Source organism: Rhipicephalus microplus, chromosome 1 (assembly GCF_043290135.1).
Source record: "Rhipicephalus microplus isolate Deutch F79 chromosome 1, USDA_Rmic, whole genome shotgun sequence".
NCBI classification, from domain to species: Eukaryota; Metazoa; Arthropoda; class Arachnida; order Ixodida; family Ixodidae; genus Rhipicephalus; species Rhipicephalus microplus.
Window position 1 is genome coordinate 285706005 of NC_134700.1, and position 16008 is coordinate 285722012.

General features: G+C 45.5%; 2 protein-coding genes across 3 annotated transcripts in view; one reads left to right on the forward strand and one right to left on the reverse strand.

The window, feature by feature from the left end:
• LOC119188293 (dual oxidase maturation factor 1) overlaps positions 1–16008 on the forward strand; it is a 239536-nt gene that overhangs the window by 105390 nt on the left and 118138 nt on the right. The gene's annotated exons all lie outside the window — the stretch shown is intronic.
• The window catches only part of LOC119165472 (fibrillin-1-like), a 137096-nt gene that overhangs the window by 92627 nt on the left and 28461 nt on the right, over positions 1–16008 (reverse strand). The window contains exons 2-9 of one of the 2 annotated variants that reach the window (XM_075896375.1): positions 14385–14482; positions 12918–13094; positions 10402–10506; positions 8181–8375; positions 4879–5004; positions 3618–3743; positions 2338–2496; positions 955–1119 (exon numbers count right to left, since the gene is read on the reverse strand). In XM_075896375.1, coding sequence (XP_075752490.1) covers positions 955–1119; positions 2338–2496; positions 3618–3743; positions 4879–5004; positions 8181–8375; positions 10402–10506; positions 12918–13094; positions 14385–14482 — 1151 coding nt within the window. Of the gene's footprint in view, positions 1–954; positions 1120–2337; positions 2497–3617; positions 3744–4878; positions 5005–8180; positions 8376–10401; positions 10507–12917; positions 13095–14384; positions 14483–16008 lie in introns of those variants that run through there. The other variant, XM_075896381.1, reaches the window with a different exon arrangement.

Here is a 16008-nt window from a genome sequence, read left to right on the forward strand (position 1 = left end):
CAATGCTTTAATAAAAAAAAGGAACTCAGCTGAAACAAGAAAGTTGTTGTCCTGATGTAGGCAAGTCGTCTTGTCGAAGCGTTTTTTTCCAGCGACCTTCCCCTTTAAAAAATTCTCGCAAACAATACATAAGGTTAAGACAGGGAGCTGAAACAGCCTGAACACTGCTGGCCACCCTACCTTCGGGAAGAGAAAAAAAAGGTACACAAAGATTAAGGGGCGTAGAAAATAAGTGGCCACCGAGACTTTAAGGAATTCATAACAGTCTTGTTACTGTGGCGACAATATCTAGGCCTGACTACAAGTGGCACAAAATCCAGTGAGTGGTATAGCTTGTGAAAATGATTGCAACAAAGAAAGCTAAAAAAGTAGTAGGCAATTTTTCACAGCTTGGTATACGAGACATGGTTGACGCGTTCCATGAAACAAAATATTTGTTCAGAAATGAAAAATAGCGGACAAAAGAGAAATCCGACCTGCGTGAAGGAAGCCAACGATGTGTTAAAAGACGTATACAACCGCAAAAGCCACGATACTGTAGTTGAACTGCAGTATCGTGGCTGAAAAAAAATTGCTGAGATTGTTTTGATTGTTTGATTTCGAAAGAAACGAAGACTTCGATAGTTTGCAGTGCCACGGTGTGGGTCGAGAGGACAGCCACTTCATTGTGCATACCGTAAAACGAAACGGTGCAAAGGAGTCGGCATTTGTTTGAACACGTCAGGAAGCTGCTTCTTCCTTGCTCACTGCAGTTGTAAAAAGAAAGTGAGCGCAAAGGAGGATTCCTTTCAAGTGCCGAAACGCAGATTCGCGACACAGCGGTAGTTCTCCGCCCTTGCGCACACAAAGCTTCTTTCCGAGTTACGTGTAAACAGTGCGCATGCGCACAGGTGAGCTGTCGTACAGTCTATATGCACGGTGGGTAGTCTATATGCACTGTCGATGCAGACTGACCTTTGCAGCCCTTTTCGTCGTGCGTGGGATGAAAGCCGTCGTCGCACTCGCAGCGATACCCCGTGTTGGTGTTGACGCAGCGGCCGTGTTCGCAAAGGCCAGGTCTCAGGTCGCACTCGTTCGATGGCATCTTCTCAGGCGATCTGCAGAGATGTTTATATTGAGCTGCGTGCAAGAACAGAGAGAAACGGGGAAAAAAACGCGTCAGCCGGGTCGGTATAACCACATTTCGCTTTCATTTATGAACAGCGCACCGTCCCCCCACAACCCAATCGTCACCGCGTCAAAACATATATCTAGTGCAAGATCAAGACCTCGCTGAGATGCTTCTCAGACTGGTAGCATTATACCATATGGCGAAGTCTTTTTATACGGCAGCATTACTGAGACTGCGTGCCGCTATCATAAACGCGATTAACTCTGTTCGTTGTTTCATATGACAAGTAGGTAGTAATTTCGAAAAAAGTATTTCGGACGAGCATACAAGCTGCTCAAACTGAGCACCGTCGAAATTTTTTAACTGCCCACGCTTAGTATTCGCGACTTCTCTGTCTTGACCTGGGCAGCGCGCTAATGGCGGCCGCGATGTGGAAACAATGAGGGACCGACCTAAGACTAATCTAGCTCACCATGGCCCCTTAAGACGGTTCCGAATACTTAGTTGACTGAATGACAAGTTCAACAGCTTCCTTTATTGGGTGGCTCTCAGTATTTTCTTCGTGCCTTGCACAAATCAGTGCACATTGAAATAGTTTTGCTAGACAAGCGCTTATCCTGTCTTTTTTTTTCTCTTGCGTGTTTTCTTAAGTGCGCTGCCCAGTTATGGATAAGTTTCAACTCTCACACCTTTAAGCTCTGGTACAGATTAAAATAATATTTACCCCGAGGATTACTGTATAATGCACGTGCAATTGACTTCCGCCTGAAAGAAAAGCAATGGCATTTAAATTCCCTAAAGTGAACATTGTTGCCAAGACACCCTGAGAACGATTTCATCGATGTACTTTCACTGATACGGTCTTGTACATCAAAAGGGTGTTTTTGCATGTTGTAGTTGGTCATTTAGAGCATTTTTTTATTTAGGTCTGACTGTAATCAGCAGTCATGTATTGAACAAGGTTCACAGCCCCAAACAGCCCTCCCTCTTTCACAGTCGCCTTTTACTCCGTGCTGAGACGCTATCTTTAAGTGTCCACTAAGTGGAATTGTCCGTTTCAGCCGACCAGATATAGCTCTGGATCCGCAGATTACGACTGGTGCTGGTCCGCCAGCACTCTCGCTCTATCCAATGAGCGTGAGTCGAAATAAACAGCCCACTTGGGAGACTCAGGCTGCTCCTACAGAAGAGCTCGTAAGAAAGAACAAGTGAAAAGCAGGACGTACCTGTTCCGTTTCGTGGGCACATCTGGCAGGGTGTTCCCCAGCCGCGCATCCTGGACGAATCCTTGCAGCAGCACTCGTACTTGGTCAGCGTCACAGCGAGCTGACTCCGGCACAGTCCTGGGCCTCCGTATTCGGTGTAGCAGTAGTCCCGGGTCGTGCCTGTTTTCGCAGGGCGGTAGCGTAACACAAGATATAGCACGTGTGGACCTAAACGCGAACGTTCTGGGTTATATAGTGCACAAATTTTTGCTGCCAGCGTGTAAAATTTGTGTCATATCGGCGTAGCTTTGACCAACACCCATAGAAAAATGTCTGCGACGTCCATCGCTTTCCGATTGGGACGGGAGGTGGAGCAGTGTAGGCTTCGCAAGGGACACTACTTCAGGCAGCGTTGGATGTGAAGCCATGACAATCAATGACGCAGCGTCTGCGGCGAACGCTGCCTCTGGGACTGCGATATACACTGCTATGACCTTGCAAAGAGCTATGAAGCGGCCACCGCAAGCAGCACCCATTGTTAGCTCTCCTTTTTGTGGAGCAGAGAAGGAAGAAGCAGGAGAGCGTTGGAAATCAGCTTTTGAACTTACGTCGCTGAAATCTTTATAAGGGAGGCTTTTTTCTTTCTTTTTTTCGCTCCAACACTGACAGCTGAGCCAACATTACCTTTATTGGCCATATGACCAGCTATGTGTTGTCGTTATCGCGAGAAAATCCACATAGCAGTCGTTATATATCTTTTTTTTAAATGTCTTCACTCCGTGAGTACTGTGCATATAGGTAACATCGGGCGCCTCGGGTGTGAATATGGCGCGAAGACGCAGCTATCATCACCGTGGGTACAAGTTCAAGCTACACGCAAATAAACGCTGATTTGTATTGCATTTGGCAGTCTTCGAACACTCCGATACCGCCTTATTCAGGCATGGGTCAAAGGCTGGCTATATATAGCCTAGAAAACAGACTATAGTAAGGTCCAGCTTCCTGGTTGTATCTAGAGCTTCACGCTAAGCTCACTATAGATTGTATAGAAGGAAACGCGAAAGTACACAGGTTTTTTTTTTTTTTTTTACAACCGGTACTCCACGACTCAGCAGAAAATAGTCTTGCCACATATAAATATACATAAATCAGAGCTTGTCACCAGGTCGAAAGAGTTCTAGGTTTGAAATATCGCGGCAATTTTGTAATCTATGTCGACATTTTCATTGTTAATTGAGAAGCGCAAAAGACGATGTTGTGGCGGATCGCGATGCGCCGCCGTATGAAAATGGCGTTCTTACTAAGGCAGGCCTTCTTGTCGTAGCTGGGCACGGTTTCTGAACTGCAGACGCAGTAGTAGCTGCCGTCAGTGTTGACGCAATGTCCACCGTTGCATATCTCCAAGTCGTGGGCGCACTCGTTCACGTCTGCGAAGGTACATTTAAAGTTGCCGGTGGTTTCATTGTATCGATCAGTTGGAAAAAACGAGGTAAAAAAATAAACACAGTACACATATCTAACAGCGCATATGTGACATGTACAGTATGGTCCACTGTTCGAAACGCTCGAATGCACACCATCAATATTCCTGGCTCTCTAAGAGCAAGTGGATTAAGAAGCAATCTTCATGCAAGTCAATGGTCTCTCAAGAGGAGACGGAACTTTTAACCACCAGTAGCCCTATGCATAGCTAAGTCGCTATGATTCCGCAAGATAGCGAAATCTAAACGTGCTGCTCACGCAGGTGTTCCCTTTAACAGTGGACCCGTCTGTACATACAGTCGCCCAAATCTTTACCTATCGTGCGCGAGCGGCCATCTTATCTCTGTATCTTTGCCGTGCGGCTGATTAAAGTCCGAAAAGGGGCGAGGCTAAGTGCACGCCCGCATACTACACGCCGACAAAACACTTTTTTGGTAAGTGGTTCCATCATGCGGCACCCGCTCATAGGAGCCGCCACTGCACACAATAGTTTTTGGGCTACTGTATGCTGTATCGTATATAGCCTATTATCTACATAACCTATTCTTTATTCCATAAAGCAATATAGTCCGTTTGCTTGCGCTTTCAGGATACTGCTTCTCAACAGCTCTTATGTTTTAGTATCCTTAAGTACATCTCAAGCTTATGACCATACTTTATTATAAGTAGCAATAAGTATCAATAGCTGTACGACTGGTACTTGTAGCGGTCGAGATTTTTTGTCGCTTCGTGAAGCTCGCTCGTTTGGGGCATCACTGTACTTCGTGATGGCAAATGACGTATTTACCACAGGGTCGCTGACTAAGCAAATTGTTTCCCTTTCGTTTCTTCCTATTGTCAACGCCAGGGTAGTCGTGAAATCTGTTGAGACTCTGGCTCATGAGAGGAAGCAATGTCGTCCGAATGCTGTTCATAATATCTCCCTGCTTACCTAACCGCTTTTGTAAAACATGTATTCCCTTCCAATCACTCTATATTGCCTACTCTTACTTTATATTGCTTACTCTTACGCTGCCAACACTCGAACGGCATGTTGGTGCTTCACTCTAAAGGTAATTTTACAATGCAGGTGCCGCTTACCTTCGCACTTTCCTGTTCGCGGGTTCTTCGAGTACCCTTCTTTGCATTCGCAGATGAACGATCCTTGAGTGTTGATGCAGTTCCCTCCGTCGCAAATGCCCGGAATGGCTTCGCACTCGTTCACATCTGCGAATCACGACGATGCCTATAGTTGCCTAAATGACTCAATGTAGCAATCGTAATGAAAATCAACACAGGATGAAGCTAAGGAACGTTTCACTTGTGCGACAGAACAGCAGTGCATTCATCCTCTGAGGTCTCGCAACTTTAAGGCTTATAGCACGCCTGTCCGGTGACCGTGCATCTTTTACTATAGTGCTCCAAAATTTTCATCACACAATCGCAAGTCCATATTTAAAAAAGAAGAGCCAAAACGCAATAATGCCACTTGTATAGTCGTATAGATCAAAACAGAGGCTGTGAATTACGGCGGGCTCCGCCCTTTCGAAAGTGCGAACTCGTTACAGGGAAAGTTGTGCTAAACGTATTTGTCAACTAATATTATGTTTCCCGCAGGTTGTGCTTGCGACTGACTGTAGGCGTAAGATGACTTCAACAACAGAAGTTTTCTGTATTTTACAACGTTAATCGAAACAACATACATATGCGCGAGGTTTGAATTAATAGCGTCTCTTTGTTTTCTTGGTGACAACTGTTTTTCGTCGGCCTAAACCTTTGCTGTTCTGTGGGCATTAAGATTGTTTTTTTTTTGTGCTGATTTTACATTTTTGTTACCGTTCAGTATTATTCTTTTTTTTTCTTTTGCTGCATAGCTTATTGATATGGAGTTGCCGATGCAATATGGACCTGAACCTCGCCACAGCAAAACAGTTAAAACAGAACCACCAAATAGAACAGAACAAAAGATTGGTTTGGTCCTGAAAACCAGAAACAGATTTGGATAATCGATATTAGTGCACTTCTGGAGCAACAGTGCCATGAATAATAAAACAAGAAAGTCGCAGTAGGCACCGTGTCTCTTTTATTTCACTTATCTCGCGTAAGCCCATTTTATCTACTAATAAAATTGGAAGAATCCTTATTCTTCGCCTTTAATAGTTGAAAGCGACAGCAATATCCTGTCCCTATGGTGCGTACTGAGTTCGAAATGGTTCGTGTAATTGAAGCTTTCGCATACGGCTGGACTCTGTGTAATGGGTAGCATCTTTTAAACCACGGGTGATTGTGCGCGTGAAATCTTTTCGAACGTGCTATGCGCACTACATGCCCTTAAGAGAAAAGGCGCAGTAACATGTATTCCTTTTGTAGTAGGGGGCCCGTTTTAAACCAGAAATGCATGATAATCCCATGTTCTGACGGTCGATCGCAATGTACGTTTGTACCACGCATGATTACTGCGGTATATATTACACGTTGAATTGTGAAGCATGTATTCAGAACGCGTATGTTTGTAAAGCATGAAACGTACTTCCACTGTGTTTTCAAGCAGTGGAGGTTATTTTCACTGTATTTCAAATCAGAAGCGTGGCTCTGTGGCAAAACACTTGCTTTGTACGCAAACGACGTGGGTGTGATCCTCACTCTGACCAAGAATTTTTATTAATAAGTTTATTTGCATCTTATTTCGATTGTTCGGTAACGCACAAGGTAATGTTTTTGCGCTCACAACCAACGACACCCACGTCAACACCGGATAGCATTCTAACGCTATTGCGTTAATAGGAATAATTCGCTATTATTGATACAACTGGAGCTTGGGAAGCTTCCAGAATTAGCGTACCTCGTTTCATATAGGATAATGCTCTCATCGTCTATGCTGTTCGCGCGTATAATACCACGTAATTAGTAATAATTTCCGAGGTTCTCACCTGCCAAAAACATGATTATGTTGAAAGTAGTAGTGGAGGAACCCTGAAACGACTTCAGCCATCCGTGGTTTTTTTAACGAGCACCTAAACTTAAACCCAAGGTTGCTGCATCGTAATACGGCCGCCACAGCCGGGTATCAAATTCATGATTGATTGATTTGATTGATATGTGGGATTTAACGTCCCGAAACCACCATATGAGAGATGCCATAGTGGAGGTCTCTGGAAATTTCTACCACCTAGGGTTCTTTAACGTGCACCCAAATCTGAGCACACGGGCCTACAACGTTTCCGCCTCCATCGGAAATGTAGCCGCCGCAGGCGGGATTCGATCCCGCGACCTGTGTGTCAGCAGCCGAGTACCTTAGCCACTAGACCACCGCGGCGGGACGGGTATCGAATTCATGCCGTCGAGCTTAGCAACGCGACCGCCTACGCGCTGAACTATCATGGTTGGTGTACCATTAGATGGAGTTTCTAAATAATACACTAGAGGGAAATCTCGCGCTAGTGTAAATAGGAGCTGCAACACGTGGCGCGTCCGCCAGCGTAGCATGTGGATTTGCCGAAGCTTCGTTGTTTGGTCTCGGTGTGGCCTGCTGCGTCTTTGCCCCAAGACGATATTTAGCAAATGTTTAGCAGTCCCACTTCACCACCATGACCCTTTAGGCTTACCAATTCAAATCGCCTTATAAAGTTGACACAGATCCTTAATTTTTTTCTTAAACAGCAGCCGGAACACAGTCACGAACAAAGCCACAAGTGGGTTTGAAGCCTCAAGCATGAAAACTAGAGAACTCGACTTTCTGCGCAAGCTGAAGGAAAACGAGATGGCAGTCGGGAAAGAGCGCAGCCTACCAACTGTTTATTGTCACTTCACGAAGTTAATACATAGGCTTGCCTCACTGCGCTATCACGATGCACACAAAACCAGTAATCTATTACAAAAATGCCGCATACACTACCTCTGCGAAACATTTCAAATGCAGCATATGTCAAAATCCAAACTACGTATTCACAAGCTGTACACTTCTATTTTATCTTATTACTTTTCTATTTATCTTTTTATTGCATTAACATTCACGATGGCGTGAACACGTGAAAAGGTACTGTAAAGTTTTTTAAATGCTTTTTAAATAGGCTTCAAGTATGGACCAGCTAGTCTGTAAAAAGTATTGCTTCAATGAAAACTAGGCAAGTAGATGTACTATATACCCATCATTTTCATGGTGGCTGAATGGTCGCATCGACAGAGTTCTCTCTTGTAAATATTATTGGAAGCTGTATGTATGCTCTTACTGGCTGTATGCGTGAATGCGTGACATCCGCACCGTGCGCATGTCACGGGTATTTTTTTATTGCTGGGCTCCCTATAGACAGGATTTTAGTCAGTACGCAGGAGCGCGCCGCCTATGTGCCGTTTGTTATCCGGCACCTGACTGAGAGTATATGATGCCACAGGTGACGGTGTACCTTGACATCCGCGCGAACGGATGTTGGTGATGTATCCGCGGTCGCACTCCAGATGGCGCGGGCACGACTCGCATGGGTGTCCCCAAGCGACGCCGACGGTGGCGCAGCACAGTTGTCGCGTGCACACCACTCCGGGAAGCTGGTCCGAGCAGAAAGAGTGGTGCTTGTTGCGAAAGCATGGACCGGTCCTGTAGTCTGCAACACGCGGTACATAGCAAATCAACGGGATACACACCGTTATACCACAATGCTGGAGGAGGAGGATTGAAAGAGGAAGGACAGGGAGGTTAGCCAGTGGCGGAATACTGGGCTGGCATAATGCTGGTGTTAATCCTTGAGGTTTCGGGGGGGGGGGGATGTGTCAGCACACAGTCTTTGTCAAAATATTTAATGTCGCCGTGCTGTGAGTTTTGTTTCCAAACCATGCTAGAGATATTATAGATTGTATGAGCCAACAAACCGCAAGAATAGAAGCAATGAACTCGACTGGAGAGACGCTTACAACTGAGCGTCTCTCTTGTTGTGGATGAGTGTCTACCCTGTCGAGTTTTTTCCTTCTATTGGGACCCTTAGCCACGATTTATTTCAAGGGAAGGGGGAGCACTTGTTGAATGCGTTGAAAAACACTTCTAGTATTTGTCCTTGGTAAAACATCCTGCTCTATCTGAATTTAAGGGTGGGGAGAGGGACTGCTCTTATTGCTCTTGCTTCGCTCGTACAATCTACAATATGTTGCACCAACTGGCACTGCGTATCACCGTCTTGCTAGAAGATTTTGGTGCCGTGGACGGAACTCGAAAGCTCAAATTAACGAGCCGCACTATACACATGCACTTAAGCTTGCTAATCGGCGACAGGTGAGATTGTAGGCCCAGCAGTTTTGGAAATATTAGAAATGATCTCTTCTTCACCTATAACTTTAATTTTTTATCTTATATATCTTTATAGCGCGTGCCCTTTTCTGTATCTAGGCTATGGACTACATGTGATTAAGGCGAGCTCGTATCGAGAAACAACGAAAACTGATGAGAGAGCACGAGAGCGAGAACGTTTAAATGCATACTAAAACCAGAGTCCTTCAAGGACTTTCCTAAAACTAATGCATTGCTCGTAAACGTAAACTCCGGGAGAGCGTTTAATTAGTACTTACAAAGAGGAAAATTCCTGTGAAAAGCTGAAGTCATTCATGTTTCAGGCCAGCGCTTCTTATATATTTGTTTATTTATTACCAACAGTACCTTGGCTGCATTGCAGAGTGAAGGGGAGGGGGGAGATGGGGGAGCTCATGTGCAACAAAACCTCAAACGAGAAATCAGTATTCAAGCGTTTTCGAACATGCCATACAAAGGATAATCGCGAGTTGCGCTACAGTTAGTGAACGTATAGTATAACTGTCAGTTCAAGCGCACGAATAAAGACAAAAGAAGAGAGGACGGTTGCTATCTTCTTTTTCAGGATACTGAAGTGGTTTTTCGATCTAACAATCAATTAACTCGCGAGTTGACAGAAGCTTTTCACATAAGAAAAAGAGGTGAACAATGCGTCAGCCAGTCTTCGGTTTTGCTGCACGATAAAGAGTCAGCTTTTATAGGTTATGTTCCGAGATAATCTTTCTTCTTTTAACCTGTGTTCTCGAGGTGCCACAGGTGTACTATTTGCCTGCACACGCATACGTTGTTTTGTGATTACCTGAGTATATATTCTTCCCTTTCTAATAAATTGTTTAGTTGCGAGAAAGCGCTTGTCCTCTCTTCCTCTCTGTTTATTCGTGCGCTTTAACTGACAGTTATACCATGCATATTCAAATATGCCCCACTTTCGATTCTGGTGAACGTATATATAGACTGTCAAAAATAAATTATTTTCACAGTGAAACACAAATGACGGACAGCGGAAGAGAAGGACTCAAACGTTGACGTCCTTCACGCTAGTGGTCGTTTTCTAACTATGCTGTGCTGTAAGTGATTTCACGACTGCATGCGAAGCTTCTTTGGTGGTACGTTTTCATCTAAGATCTCGTCACAAACGGTTTCTTCAACGCATGACTAAAACTCAAATATAAATCTACGCCTTCTTGTGCGCTATAGGCACTTATAGTAAATACCTTCGGCATTTGAGTTGACGAAATAGTAGAGATCAGCTCCTTTCCATTTCGGTTGGGCATGTCGGGAGAAGGGAATGGACGTTGGTTATCGTCGAGATCTGATCACAAGAAGCTTACCTCTCTCGCAGCGGCGCCCCGTGTAGCCATACACGCACGAGCAGCGGTCTCTGCCGATGCAGCGGCCGCCATTGAGGCAGGGTTCCCGGCACTGCGCACCACCGCCTGCGTGATCGTCAAAGAAAAACTAAGCCTTGCAGCTTAGTAAAACCGTGAAAAGCGCTGCTCTTGACAGCCTACAGGATGAAGTACCTCAGTAGCTTTCTAAAAAACCAAAATAACAAGTTATTTAGCGCCATTCAGGCAATGTAGCCCACTAAACCGTTCGCTGTTTTTTTGTTACCCTAATGCCTGCTTCTGATGCTAATCAAACACATTGGTAAAAAAATTTCACCAGAAAATTTTCATAAATACCCGCCGTACACTCTTAATCTTGTTCCACGTAGGCTCCAGATAAAGCAGTCGTTAACCGTATTCGTAGGGGCAGGTTTAAGTGGCTTGCTGTATATCTGTAAAGCAAATGTTCTGCATATATACGGAGTCTCGTGTAGTAGACATGGTATACTCGCTTCGTTATCTTAGGCGTTCATGGTCCGCAGATTGTTTTGTTTCAGTAAAATGCTTCTAAGGGACTCAAGTGAATCACACTTATAAGTAGTGACCGGGAATACGTTCTAAGCCACGAGTCAAGCTGCAGAGAGCAGCAAGCAGTGCTTTGTGTAGCAATAGCATAACAGCTCCTGTTGTTCACTAAATGCCTCTGAGGTGTAGCTCACCCGTAAAGCTTTCTTGCTAGAGATAACAGAACGGACCTTTTTACCATACTAGGGCATCAAGCTGCTACGTGGACCGATTTGTTGTGTGCTCCTATTGCCGAGAAAATAAAATTCGCAATATGCGATTGACACTGGTTCTAAAGACTGCTTAGGCAGTTATTGAATTGAGACTGAACATAGGCAGCGTTGAGGCTACAACAGCGGACAGCCAAAATAAGCCTACAACAAACTGTGAATGGTAAGCAGTGCGGCTAATGGTCGAGTAAATACAGTTGGCTGAAGAATGCTTTTACTGAAGGAAGGAAAGAAAGAAATAAGCAGAAGGGCTTGCTTCTGGGCATGGGTGTCCGCAGGATGGGGTGCAAATTTATGCTGCATCGTGTTGGGGTAAGGGGGGTGGCAGAAATGCCTCTTTTGCGCACCCCCGGCCGACGGCCATGCTTCTGGGCTTTGCAGAAATCGTTAGCTGCGTGTCCTAAATAACTTCTGAAGAGCCAATTGCTGCTTTCAAAAAACAAAAAAAAATCTCCCCCGAATGCCACGGGCGATAAACGAACCACCGATGTCCTCTGTCTGTCAAGTTCGCAACGCGTCCTCCAAGGCCCGGCCATGAGTTAAGAGCTGTCCGCAGCCTCGGGTGTTTTGCGCGTGCGAGGACATCCGATCCCGTCGTCTGTCAGCGCTGACCGGGAGGGGAGGAAGCTGACAGCGCGTCTCTGGTCGTGTGCCAACGAAGCATCGTGAACCCCGTGGAGCTGCGGTGGGCGAGATGAGTGAGAGTGAGAACGCGCAAACTGCTCGGACCACCAGAGGACGAGAGTCGAGTGGCTCGGCTCGTGTACTCAGTACGCTGACTCACGGCGCTCGTGCTAATTTATTCCCGTCCCCTTTGCTCATTCATGTGCCGTGAGCTTTTCTGGAGAGTAGTACTACGCGCCGCGTACGCTCGTCTTCCGCTTTCTCCTTCGAGATACGCGAGTGCTGCCCGGTGCGGCCGTTATACGGGTCCTGTAACTGGATGCCGCGTTGTCTCGTCTCCGTGCCAGCTCTGCGAATCGCTCGCTTCTCGGTCTTTGCCTGGGCGATCTTCCCTTGCGCACGACTGCTTTCGTCGAGCGCTGATCTGGCAGTGCTCGTCGAAAAGTTGCAGGGAATAAGCGCGTCGAGAAAGACCTTGCTGTAGATTTCCTCTACTTGGTAAAGCGACTGATGCGTTTGCCTTAGGTCGCCCTGCTTGAGCTGTGCCGCTAAGAACAGTTTCGATGTACTTAACTACATCAAAATTTAAGAAAAATAAATAAAATAAAAAATAAAAGAACGACAATTGTCGTTCTTTTATTTTGTTACTTTCGAATCAGAAGTTTCCCGGCATAAGTTTGTGTTGCAGTGAATACTGTGCTTCTGGAAGCTGCCATTTATTCTACGGCAGGAAGGGAGGGAAAACTCCGGATGTTTGTAGATGCTCGGCATCAGATGCTTACACGTTGAATAAATTATGATTCGCATAATTGATTCAACGTGTAATTGTAATTTGATCGAAGGCGTGCTTATGTACATGCAAACATAACAGATGGACGGAAATTTATGATGTTTGTTAAAGTGGTCGAGCGCAGCTTAGTGAGGTATGTATCGTACTGCATTAACTCTCAATATGTTGCACCTCTAGGTCAAATAAAGACGGACAGTTTAGTCCTGCAGATTACATTATTATGAGGTAACTCACTCACTCACTCACTCACTCACTCACTCACTCACTCACTCACTCACTCACATGCGCCGGGGGTAAAGGGACAACCCTACCGTGATCGGTGGGCCAAGTTGAGCTGGTGACCGCGGTCGATGAGCCGTTGGTCGACACCGTAGGTGACGTCAGTGGAGATGATGGTGGCGCACAGGAGCTGGCCACCACTCCGTTGGTGCAGCGACACACGTTGGGCCTAATGCATTGGCCTTGGCCGCAAGACCTCCGACACACCGCTGCGAGTAAGCAGGGTCACGTTAATTAAGCGGAAGAAAGAAAGTGACAGCTCCCACTAACTTGTCACTTGTAACTTGTCCCTTGCATACCATGTATTCTGCGTTCAAGACCAGTTTGCGTGCAGCATATATTCCTGCTCGGTCTATGGTGGGAATGGTTGAGCTTAAGTTTGGACGAAGACAAAACTGATAGTTTGGCTAGTTGGGGATACATTATGGGCAGTACCAGCGCACAAATTCACGGGACGAACAGAAGAGACACAAACAAGCGCTTGTTTGTGTCTCTTCTCTTGGTCCCGTGAATTTTTGCGCTGATACTGCCCATAACGAAGGCAGGAGGAAAAAAAAATGATGTCGATAGAAATAGCGTCTTGTGACTTTCGAGAGTCATGTGAACCGGGTATTTACTATTTTGTTGCCAATTGACTTATTAAAACGTATGTACGGGAACCAATATTACGTCGTATCACAAATTCACTTGCGTGCTTGCAAGGAATCGAGAATGCGGCGAAATGTTACAAGTGCCCGGCTCTCAGGGAACCGCTGACCGCGACCGTTTCATGACAGCTTATTTTCGCAGAGAGCCATCCGAGCTATTTTGCGGCACTTGAATGTGACTGACTCAAGTACCCGTCTGCTGCTATATGCGACATGATGAGTAATTTAAATTAATGCTTTCTCTCTCTTACTGTCCCATTTCTCTCACCACATGTGTTAGCTAGCTGGAAGAAGTCTTTTTCAACAGCGCAAAAGACGAGGGATACAGAAAGACTTGGCAATATGAGGCTTTCTCTGTGGAAGAAGTCTTGTTAGCTTTTCTTTCACTCCCTTTCTCTCTCTCAGTATGAAAAACTAATTTGGTTAAAAGATGATAGTGTTAATGCGGTAACTATTTCACATTTTTTTTACCCGCGAAACTTCCAATGTGCCATCGTGAAAGAGTGTGAAAGGTGACATCGTGTCTGACCAGACCTCACTCCTAATCATGTCTTGCTGAACGTTCTAGATGTATCCGTGACGTATTGATAGTTTAGTTTCCTAGCTATTTCTAATACTTTATCCGGGACACAGCTAAGTGTGTAGTTCTGACGTTTGAGATCAGACTTATCGCATTCTTTCGGAAGCGGTACCTTTTCCGCCTGACCGCCCAGTGAACACCTCTTAGGTTGTCAATGCCTTTTAGCCAGTGTGGCATCTTGAAATGTGAAACTTTGGGTTTCCCTTTCACACTGCTCACGACTCGTCTCGCCACGCAACACTCTTTCCGGCCCAAAGCGGGGACGCACTCACGGACAGTACAGAGTCCGTATCGGCCGTGGCTCCACTGCTTGCTCCAGCCATCGCAGCAGATCGGTGCCGGACCGTAGCGGCACACGTTCACGTTGACCCTGCGACAAGACCGCAAAGCACGTCGTCAACAATAAATCGTTGTTGACAACGATAATAACTGTTCAAGTTTTACGACCGCTACCACGATATTATTGTGAGAAATGGCGAGGTGGAGTACTCCGGAAAAAGAGACCATTTGGTGTCCTGTAACGCGCAGTTCAATGTAAGTACGTTGGCCACCGGTAATCCGCGACCATTGAAATGCGGCCTCCGCTGCCAGGATTCGATGGCCTGAGTGACATTCTGGTCAGTTATAGTGGAGAACTATAACCGCTAGAACAACGTGGCGGGTAGAAAAGCTCGTTGTTGGGCGTGTTGGTGCTCACATGCAACAGTGAAATAGCTTACACGTAAAAAGCGGCCGTGCAAAACAAAATATTCGCTGTCCATTCAAAGTGTTAAGTAGTAGTAGTAGTAGTAGTAGTAGTAGAAGTAGTAGTAAACATTTATATAGAAAAAAAAACAGAGGTTGCTAGGGAGACCTCTCTGCAGCCTCTCTGCAGTACTCCAGGTAGTCGAAATTTCCGGAGCCCTCCACTACGGCGTCTCTCATAATCATATAGTGGTTTTGGGACGTTAAACCCCACAAATCAATCAATCAAATCAATCTCTGCAGTACTAAATGGAGTCCCTAGTCAGGGACACCATTGGTCGTGGCCGCTGTCCTGGCACGCTGGACCATGGCTCGTTGGGCCGCAAGGTCCTGGCAACTTAGCAGGGCCGCCTCCCAGTCCTCTCTTGTTGGATTTGGTTTCGGGGGTAAAGAAGGATTGAGCTGGCATGCCCATACCATGTGGTAGGTGTCAGCCACCTCCGCACAGTACTGGCAGAGGCCGGAAAAGGAAGAGTCAAAGTGTTTAAGCACTGTCGGGCGCAGTAAAGTATTGGTAAATAGCCGGAGAAGAATTCTCTCGTCCGCCTTCCCAAGTCTTTTGAAGGGCGGAGGAATCAAAGTGTTAAAGAAATGCCTCAGTGTTGCTCTGAGGCCGCACTCAGCACGGCACAAAAGTAATTAACAACAACAACAACAACAACAACAACAACAACAACAACAACAACAACAACAACAACAACAACAACAACAACAACAACAACAACAACAATAATAATAATAATAATAATAATAATAATAATAATAATCGTGGTGTTACCATTGCAAGGAGGAATATTGCAGAGAAAGCTTTAGATGGCTCATCAAACGCGAACAGTGACCTTATAGGTGCTGGCGACGTCGGCACGAGTGACACGAACAATCATCATCACGCGACAAGGACAGCCTGCGACATCACTGCGACGTCGCAGGTCAACAAAAAGTGAAGCGAAAATGAACATCGTCCTCTGCTACTACGTTCCTTTTCAGATTCAGACACATTTATATTTCTTGAATTACACCAAGACACTGAAGCTAATAATGGTACAGCAATACCTGACAAAAGGTCTCCGTACCGGTTTTACGAATATAGTAAACAAGAAATATATAGAAAATTGTTCACAGAATACAAAATTTTGTTCAAGTTTAGAATAA